The sequence below is a fragment of the Manis pentadactyla genome, chromosome X, assembly GCF_030020395.1.
Source record: "Manis pentadactyla isolate mManPen7 chromosome X, mManPen7.hap1, whole genome shotgun sequence".
In the NCBI taxonomy this organism is placed as follows: domain Eukaryota; kingdom Metazoa; phylum Chordata; class Mammalia; order Pholidota; family Manidae; genus Manis; species Manis pentadactyla.
The window spans coordinates 97,233,110-97,243,382 of record NC_080038.1 but is presented as its reverse complement, the minus strand read 5'-3'; the positions used below and the strand labels follow the sequence as shown (position 1 = coordinate 97,243,382).

Genomic DNA, 10,273 nt, shown 5'->3' with positions numbered 1-10,273 from the left:
TACAATAAGAAGAAGAACTTCCAACATCAACATTCTCTGGAAGAGTCATTCCAGGAGATGATCATCAAAAAACTTCAACAAAGATCCTGGTGCTATTGCAGTTGTAGCTGCATTCATCCCACCGGTTCCTGAACCTGCCACTGGAATGAAGAAGGAGATATCTAAGCTGACCTGTGCATACAGTAAAACAACATATTTGACTGGATCTATACTGTTGGAACTCAACCAAGAATTAAGAGAAGTGCAAGTTGCAGAGCTCCAAAATCTTGCCACTATAGACTATCTACTGTTAAAAGAACATATGGGATGTGAACAGTTCCCAGGAATGTGTTGTTTTAATTTGTCTGATTTTTCTCAAACTATTCAAATTCAGTTAGACAATATCCATCATATCATTGATAAGTTGTCACAAATGTCTAGGGTGCCTAACTCGTTGTTTTGGTTTCACTGGATATGGCTGGTAATTGTAGGTCTGCTTTGGTTATGTAGCTGTATTCCTATTCTGTTCATGTGTGCACACAATTTAATTAGTAGTTTAAAAAGTATACATGCTTATGTTACACTACAAGAAGATATGTCAAAGAAATAATCAATCTTCCCATGTTTTCTTCCGCCTGCTACTTCTATAGCTTTTCTTCTTCCTTCCTAATTACAACCCTTAAATAGAATTCGTGCCTCATATAGAAATTACCGAGTATCATAATTCTTCCAAGTGGTAAAGATACCTCAAGACAAATGCTGGGCATAGAAGCCACAGGGCATAAATCTGCAAAGAAGTAAAAAGCTAACCATTTTAAACAATATTGCTTCTCTCTCACTTACCAACTTTACATTTCCCTGTATGGCCCCAGAAGATGACTGGTTAGCCAGAGACGGGTAAGATTCCTCAAGGGAGGAACAACCTAAGACAGGCACAGTCGCAGGGGGGCCATCAGGTGAGAAATTGGGGATCAACAGAGGTGAGGCTTAGAACCTCACCCCCCGTTTTAAGAGAAATCTTCTGCATCCGTGGATGTTTTGTTGTCCTTGTCTAGCTTGGATTAATATTTAGTCTAGAGGCACACACCTGATCATCTACATTTCTCCTCTTACAGCACTACACTATGTTTTCTACCTTTATCTTGTATCTACCTACCACTTCAGCATTTTATTTTTTAAAAATAATAATAATAATAATAAGGAAGAAATGTGGGATTCACATATAAATCAAGTATAAAAATCAAATGAATATTCACATTTGACCTGATTGTTTATAGTTCATAATGCATGATCAAAACCGAAAGTTTCTATGATGACTGTGCTTGCACTGTTCACCACGTAAGAACTTGTTCATTATGCTTCAGAAGTTTGGAGACTGACGAGAATTAGGCTTGGGGTTGATTAATGATTGTGCATTCAGCATTGACTCCCCTATACAGAATTTTAAACCCTAAAGACTCCACTCCAAAACAACTAGAGCTAATATCGAAATTCAGCAAAGTTGCAGGATACAAAATTAACACACAGAAGTCTGTGGCTTTCCTTTACACTAACAATAAATGAATAGAAAGAGAAATCAGGAAGACAATGCCATTCACAATAGCATCAAAAAGAATAAAATACCTGGGAATAAACCTAACCAAGGAAGTGAAAGACCTATACCCTGAAAACTATAAGACACTCTTAAGAGAAATTAAAGAGGTCACTAACAAATGGAAACTCATCCCATGTTCCTGGCTAGGAAGAATTAATATCGTCAAAATGGCCATCCTGCCCAAAGCAATATACAGATTCGATGCAATCCCGATCAAACTACCAACAGCATTCTTCAATGAACTGAAACAAATAGTTCAAAAATTCATATGGAAACACCAAAAACCCTGAATAGCTAAAGCAATCCTGAGAAGGAAGAATAAATCAGGGGGGATCTCACTCCCCAACTTCAAGCTCTACTACAAAGCCACAGTAATCAAGACAATTTGGTACTGGCACAAGAACAGAGCCACAGACCAATGGAACAGAATAGAGACTCCAAACATTAACCCAAACCTATATGGTCAACTAATATTCGATAAAGGGGCCATGGACATACAATGGCGAAATGACAGTCTCTTCAACAGATGGTGCTGGCAAAACTGGACAGCTACATGTAAGAGAATGAAACTGGATCACTGTTTAACCCCGTACACAAAAGTAAATTCAAAATGGATCAAAGACTTGAATGTAAGTCATGAAACCATAAAAATCTTAGAAAAAACATAGGCAAAAATCTCTTAGACATAAACATGAGTGACCTCTTCTTGAACATATCTCCCCGGGCAAGGGAAACAAGAGCAAAAATGAACAAATGGGACTATATCAAGCTGAAAACTTCTGTACAGCAAAGGACACCATCAATAGAACAAAAAGGTATCCTACAGTATGGGAGAATATATTCATAAATGACAGGTCTGATAAAGGGTTGACATCCGAAATATATAAAGAGCTCACACACCTCAACAAACAAAAATCAAATAATCCAATTAAAAAATGGGCAGAGGAGCTGAATAGACAGTTCTCTAAAGAAGAAATTCAGATGGCCAACAGACACATGAAAAGATACTCCACATCGCTTGTCATCAGAGAAATGCAAATTAAAACCACAGTGAGATATCATCTCACACCAGTAAGGATGACTACCATCCAAAAGACAAACAACAACAAATGTTGGTGAGGTTGTGGAGAAAGGGGAACCCTCCTACACTGCTGGTGGGAATGTAAATTAGTTCAACCATTGTGGAAAGCAGTATGGAGGTTCCTCAAAATGCTCAAAATAGAAATACCATTTGACCCAGGAATTCCACTTCTAGGGATTTACCCCAAGAATGCAGCACTCCAGTTTGAAAAGGACAGATGCACCCCTATGTTTATCACTGCACTATTTACAATAGCCAAGATATGGAAGCAACCTAAATGTCCATTAGTAGATGAATGGATAAAGAAGATGTGGTACATATACACAATGGAATATTACTCAGCTATAAGAAAAAAACAGATCCTACCTTTCGCAACAACATGGATGGAGCTAGAGGGTATTATGCTCAGTGAAATAAGCCAGGCGGAGAAAGACAAGTACCAAATGATTTCACTCATATGTGGAGTATGAGAACAAAAGAACACTGAAGAAACAAAACAGCAGCAGAAGCACAGAACCCAAGAATGGACTAACAATTACCAAAGGGAAAGGGATTGGGGAGGACAGGTGGGAAGGGAGGAATAAGGGCGGGGGTGCAAGGGGAGGGCTGTGCAACACAGAGAAGACAAGTAGTGATTTTACAGCATCTTACTATGTTGATGGACAGTGACTGTGAACAGATATGTCAGGGGGACTTGGTGAAGGGGGGAGCCTAGTAAACATAATGTCCTTCATGTAATTGTAGATTAATTATACCAAAAAAAATTAATTTAAAAAAATAATAATAATTGGGAGAGGGTGGATGAGGGTTTAGACTGGCAGGAATGACTGTTTTTGAAGCTGGATAATGATGTTCACTTTACATAGTAAATGTCTGGGATTTTCCACTATAAAAAGGTTTTTAACATAAAAAAAGGGGGGAAAATAGAATGCAATGCATTCATTTTAGGAGACTTCAACCCACCACTCACTCCAAAGGACAGATCAACCAAACAGAAAATAAGTAAAGAGACAGAGGCACTGAACAACATATTAGAAGAAATGGCCCTAACGGACATCTACCGAACACTTCATCCAAAAGCAACAGGACACACATTCTTCTCAAGTGCACATGGAACATTTTCAAGAATAGATCATATACTAGGCCACAAAAAGAACCTCAGTAAATACAAAAAGATTGAAATTGTACCAACCAGCTTCTCAGATCACAAAGGTATGAAACAAAATAAATTATACAAAGAAAATGAAAAAACCCACAAACACATGGAGGCTTAATAACATGCTCCTAAATAATCAATGGATCAATGACCAAATAAAAACAGAGATCAAGCAATATATGGAAACAAATGACAACAATAATTCAACACCACAACATCTGTGAGATGCAGTGAAGGCCGTGCTAAGAGGGAAATATATTGCAATACAGGCCTACCTCAGGAAAGAAGAATAATCCTAATTGAACAGTCTAAACTCACAATTAATGAAATTAGAAAAGGAAGAACAAATGAGGCCCAAAGTCAGTAGAAGGAGGGACAAATAAAGATTAAAGCAGAAAAAAAAGAAGAACCTATTACTTGTCAGACACTGTGCTAGGCATTAGACGTACCATGATGAGGACACATTGTGCTTTGAGAAACAGAGTCCAATGCATGTCTCTCAAATTTTTTAAAACTTCATCTCACAATCAGAAATACATTTTTCATCACAATTCAGGGTGTACAAACATACACATATACTCAACTGAAACACAAATTTCACCAAATAATACTGCCTACCTGTAATATAATGTTTACTATTTGGCTCTAATCAGTTCTATCTATTCCACTTCATTAAAATATTACATGTCTTGACTCACTGAATTTGTTTCAGGCTCTACTAATGTAGAGGTCTATTTAAAAACCTGTGATGAGTGTCTTATGTAGCACATATATTATTTATCCTTCTGGGCACATATTCCAGGTGAAGGTGAGAGTGGGGAGGCCAAATAGTCTGCTTATAAACTAATGCTTCTCAAACTTCAATATTCACAGGAAGCACCTGCAGATCTTGTTAAAATGAAGATTCTGATTCAGCAGGTCTGGGATGGGGACCCGAGATTCTGCATTTCTAACTCTCTCTCAGGTGATGTTGGTGCAGCCAGTCCCTAGGCCACTATCTGAGTAGCAATGCTCTAAAAACCACAATGTGGGTAGCTGTGCTAACCTTGTAAGGTGGGACCTGGCAGTAGTTTCCTAGGAGATAATTTCCTCTATGGAAAGAAGAATCAAGCAGACAACACACTGACATGAGAAAAACAGTGCATGCCATATTTTATCCCAGCCTCCCATAACTGAATCTGGTGGAAGGATGGCTATATGCAAAAATGCACCACTTACAAAGCAAACACAGAAAGGATTGTTTTGCTAAAAAATCTGAAATCCATTAAGGGCCAAGGCATCACTGAGGTGTTACCCACTTGGGTAAGTATAACTCTAAAGTGAGATAAAGGGCTTTATCCTCACTTCTGTAGGTGTCATGGGGCAGAGCAGATTTGGGACTTACTGTGTGAACTCCAGGGAAATCAACTGGGCTTTGTCACTTTGAGGACATCAGCCCATCAGTAGCAGTTGGGGCCTTAGGAGGGTGCAGGACTCATGAGAAGGCACACACTGCCCAGTAGATATGGCAGTACCCAGGGGAGGGTGGTACCCACCTGTCTTCCTGGATATACTCCTCGGCACAGAAAAGATGTACCTCTACCCTCTTCCAAGTGTCTGATGGAGTTCTGGTCTTGCTAGTGTAGGGAAAAAAATTAGAAGCCAGCCCAACACAGATCACATACACAGTACCTCATCTAATTTACTCAGCAATCCTGTGAGACAAGTAGTATTCCCTTTTCACAGATAAAAAGATGAAAAGACTGTCTTTACAGCAGTGGATGTTAATTGCTAGGTTGATTCCTCTAGATGTAAGCCGCAGATGTAATATGAGTTTTATATACCATTTTAAGTAATGACAGCAAGAATTTTAAGTGCCTCCACTGCCTTCATAAACTCACTGAGCAATTCTTTGTATTGCTTTTAATGTATTCTTTTCCTTTTCTTCTATTTTAGTATTTTTTTATGAGAATGTAGTTTGTGTTCTTTAGGAAAAAATGAACAGATGAGTAGAAAGAAAGCAAAGAAAATAAATCAACCAAAATCTCACAGTTCACAAAACCACTCAACCTTTTAGTGAACAAAATTTTCCATTTTTCCTGTGCATCACTTTTCAACTTTTATACAAATTTATGCTTTTTACAAAAGTGGACCAACTCTGTAGATGATAGTATACGCTGCTTTATTTTTCCAAGAATCATAAGGTCTTTGCAATGCACATGGGTGAAAATCCCCAACTGATAGAGCGCTTTAGTTGGGTCAAAAGGCTACTGATAACAAGAATGACACCTAAAGCGAAGTATTAGCATAAGGATAAAGCACAGGGCCTGGCAAATGCCTGTTAGGGGCACTACACAAAGGGAATGTCTTCAAAGCCCCTTTGTGGGGCCCTGCAGCCACCCCTGAGTTCCCTGGGGCCCCTTGGGTGGAAGGGGTCCTGTAAACTTTTCTGCATCCACATAAAACCCCCCAATTTCTGCCTGGTTTTCTTCACCTCGTCCTCCACCCTAGCCATCTCATCAAACTCTTTTATCATCTCCTCATTGCTCAAATGCATATCATGTATGGCCTCCTTATATTCCTTGAGGCACTGAGCCAGCCCCTTGTTGGTTTTTCTTTTGGCTTTCCTGGGTACATCATCCCCAGCTGGGCGCTTTCCAGCAGCCCTTGTTTCACTGGCCGGCTGCCCCTCTTCTTTTGGCTTTTCCTCCCTGTCTGGTTGTCCTTCTTCTTTAGGATTTTCCTCACTCTCTAACTTTCCTTCACTCACTGGCTCTCCCTCTATCTCTGGCTTTCCCTCAATCACTGGTTTTCCTTCTTCTTTTGGCTGTCCCTCACTCACTAGAATTCCCTGGATCACTGGCATTCCCTGGATCACTGGCATTCCCTGGATCACCAGCATTCCCTGGATCAATGGCATTCCCTGGATCACCGACTTTCTCTGGATCACTGACTTTCTCTGGATCACTGGCTCTCTCTGGATCACCGTCTCTCTCTGGATCACCGGCTCTCTCTGGATCACCGGCTCTCTCTGGATCACTGGCTCTCTCTGGATCACTGGCTCTTCCTGCCTCTCTAGCTCTCCCTGAATCACTGGCTCTCCCTGGATCCCTGGCTCTCCCTGGCTCACTGGCTCTCTCTGGATCATCAGCTCTCCATGGCTCTCTGGCTCTCCATGGATCACTGGCTCTCCCTGGCTCTCCGGCTTTCCACGGATCACTGGCTCTCCCTGGCCAACTGGCTCTCCCTGGCTCACTGACTTTCCTGGGCTCACTGGCTCTCCCTGGCTCACTAGCTCTCCATGGATCACTGGCTCTCCCTGGCTCTGTGGCTCTCCGTGGATCACTGGCTCTCCCTGGCTCACTGACTTTCCCGGGATCACTGGCTTTCCCTGGCTCTCTGGCCCTCCCTCACTCTCTGGCTTTCCTTCTTCTTTTGGCTTTGCTGCACTTTCTGACTTTTCCTTATCCATTAGCATTTCCTCAGCTTCTGTCTTTCCCTCGCTTTTCAACTTTTCATTGTCTTCTAGAGTACAAGCTACTTCTGGTTTTCCTGCATCCTGTGGCTGTTCTTTGATTTCCATCTTTTCTTGGTTCTCAGGCATTCCTTCATTTTCATTGCAGAGTTTTTCCATGTTGAGATTTTCCCTTCTTTTCCTGGCATTGGGGGTGGAGTGGGGTGGAGAGAAAGAGGAGACAAAGAGGAGATCAGGGAGACTGAGGGCTTGTGGGTGGAATGCAGGTGCAGAGAGTATCCCCATGTCCCCTCTGGTCAGTGTTTCCCTTACCTGGCCCAGCCTCCAAGCATGCCTTCTGCTCACCCATCCCCACCCCCCCCATCCCTCCCACGCACTGTGAGCCAACCATTTCTCTCTAGAAGGCCCTGCCATTTTCTCTACGTTTGCTCAGCATGGCGCATGGCGTAGTGTGTGTAAATGTGTTGGGAGGTGGGCAGTGGGGTCCCACATTCTGCCCAGCCCTTGCCTTCCACACTCCCTACCAATCTGGGTCCCGGTTCAGGGCCCCTCCCCGCTTCTTCACTGACCTGCAGGGATTCTGGACAGGTTCCTCGTCCTTTTCTAGCTTCGCAGAATGCCGGGAACAACAGTCACGCAGACCTACAGACATACAAGGGAATGGGCTGGGAGGTCGATGGACGCATGAACTGAGGTCCCTTTCTTAATTCCTTACCGCTCCTCATCCAACGTTTCCCTCTCCCACCTCCCTCCCGCCCACCGACACCACCAGATGCCACTCAGGCCCTGGGCGCCAGACCAGGATGCATTCCAAACGGGTTGGGTCTCTGTGCCCCCCAACCCTGCGGGCAACCCGCCCCCACCCCCATTTGCGCGGAGGTCACCGACTCCCCGGGGTGCGGAGCGCGAGAGGGGGTTATTTCCAGGCTCTGTCTACGTTTCACTGTCGCACTGCGGGCTCCCGCCCCACCCCCGCTCATTTCAGGTTCGCGAAAGGATGGAGGGCGCAGAGGAGGGGCGTCGAGGCGGCGGCCCACCCCCACCTGCCCGCGTCCCCCTCCTCTCCAGCCTCCGGGACCCCTGCCCCCGCGCCGCCGCCCCGGGCCCCTACCCGCACCCACACCCACCCCCGCCCCTGCCCCGGGCCGCCGGCAGCGCCCACCTCCACACTGACCTGCGGGGCCGCGGCAGCCTGCGCCTCCTCGGGCTCGCCGAAGCCCGCTCGCCGCTCGCCCGCCGCCCGGGCAGCTCAGGGAGCTGGTTCCGCGCGGGCGACGGGAGAGGACGGCGCACCGACCGGACCGCAGGGCGGGCGGGCGGGCGCGGGGGCTGCTGCCCACGTCGGCGCCCGGCCGGTCACGTGAGCGCCGCGTCACCCGAGCTCGGCCCCCCGCCCCGCCCCTTCACCCCCATCCCCGTGGGACCCGGCAGCCGCGGAGCGGGGCGCGGACGGGTGGCAAAGGGCAAGTCACCGAGAGAGCGGGAGCGGGGTGGCTTCCCGACCGCAGGTGCTTTACCTGGCGCCTCTCCTCTCCGCTCACAGCATCCCTCCGAGATGCCCAGGATCGCCTGTGTGGTCACAGGGAGGGTACCCGACTTCCCCAAGAGCGCTCAGCCAGAGCCCCACAGCCCTCTTTCAAGATCGGCTCTGTCTGAATCCAGAGCCGGGGTGGTAGTGCCCGCCAGGAAGCTGCCTTGCCGCCTTTAGCGGTGTGGCTGGGCCTCCCCTCTTCCCAGCCCACTTGTTTTCTCTCCCTGGGTCACCTCTGTTCATTTCCTGCTAAGCATAGAGGATTCACAAATCTACTTGTTCCCGCTCTTCCCTTCCCTGAGCCTCAGACCCTCTTTGCCAACTGTCTGTTGGACGCCACTGTCTGAACGTCCCTGAGGGGGTCTCAAAATCCACATGCCCCAAACTGATCTCATCATCTTCCTTCTCGCCTTCTTCCTTCACCAATTTCCACGTTGGAAACTTACACTCCAACATTTGACCTGTTCTCATCTAGAGAGAATGTCACACAGTTAAAAAAGAAAGCATTAAAACATTTAAAAATATGGACCTCAGATGCACGTATTCATCATAACCCTTGATTCACAACACTCTTCTTATCCGGAACCCATACTTGCCCTTCTTCCTTCCCTTCCCTTCCCCCATCCCCTTTTTTTGTTGTTGTTTCACGTTTGGGAAACCACCATCCAACCCAACACTGGAAAATTGCCCATATTATAGCTGCTACAGTGTAGACATACCCTCACAGGCACAGAGTATGTATGTGTGTACGAGTGTTTGTGTAAATATGGGAAACTACCATATCTACTTTGATTTGCAAAATACCACATCGTGTTTACATAATTATGAATTATGTGTGTGACACAACCAATCCTAATTATATTTCTGCTATGTTTCTTAATTTAGTGAAACATTGATCTTTCTACAATGTTTTGGTCCATATTCACATCACTACCTCACAATTTTAGCCTCAATGTTGATTTTTCAATTGAATTCACAATGCCATTCATATCAAGGCTGGATGTTTCCCTTTCATCAGTATAAGTTTCCTAAAAAATTTATTATTATTAGTTCATGAATTTTATGAAACTATAAAATGAAAAATTTATTATTATTCCATGAATTTTATGAAACTAATAAAATCATTCTTAGTATTAACAGATTTTCTGTTTTAATTACCTGATGATGCTGGTTTTAAACTATCATCAATAATTGTTTGCTAAGTTCCTTTGCTAATGCAGCCAACATATTAACAGCTATCATTCCTATTTTTTGACATGCACACAAAAGCTTGGAATTCAAAAAATTGTAAATTATATTAGAAGAAAAGTAACTTGACCTAAATTAGAAGTTCTGTTCACAGAATGAGAAGTCAACACATCTTCTGCTCTGTCTGGATCACCAGCTCTCTTCTGATCACTGGCTCTCCCTGGCTAAACTGACACATTCTTTTTTTTTAATTTTTTAAAATTTTGTTATCATTAATGTACAATTACTTG

The 10,273-nt window shown here is 44.2% G+C and overlaps 1 protein-coding gene across 2 annotated transcripts; it reads right to left on the bottom strand.

Moving 5' to 3' along the window:
- Positions 1–5,954: 5,954 nt before the first annotated feature.
- TCEAL2 (transcription elongation factor A like 2) lies at positions 5,955–8,604 on the bottom strand. Of its 2 annotated transcripts, none has more exons than XM_057495548.1 (3): positions 8,427–8,604; positions 7,834–7,906; positions 5,955–7,445 (listed from the first exon to the last, which is right to left on the bottom strand). In XM_057495548.1, exon 3 carries the CDS (start codon positions 7,421–7,423, stop codon positions 6,140–6,142), a length of 1,284 nt encoding a protein of 427 aa, XP_057351531.1. In that variant the 5' UTR covers positions 7,424–7,445; positions 7,834–7,906; positions 8,427–8,604; the 3' UTR covers positions 5,955–6,139. The 2 variants fall into 2 exon arrangements, with proteins under 2 accessions (XP_057351531.1, XP_036788664.2); XM_036932769.2 differs by having other exon boundaries at positions 8,439–8,604.
- Positions 8,605–10,273: the final 1,669 nt, after the last annotated feature.

Bases quoted from the DNA above. Each gene is read 5' to 3' on its own strand.
- TCEAL2 (XM_057495548.1), bottom strand. From the start codon at position 7,423: ATGGAAAAACTCTGCAATGAAAATGAAGGAATGCCTGAGAACCAAGAA.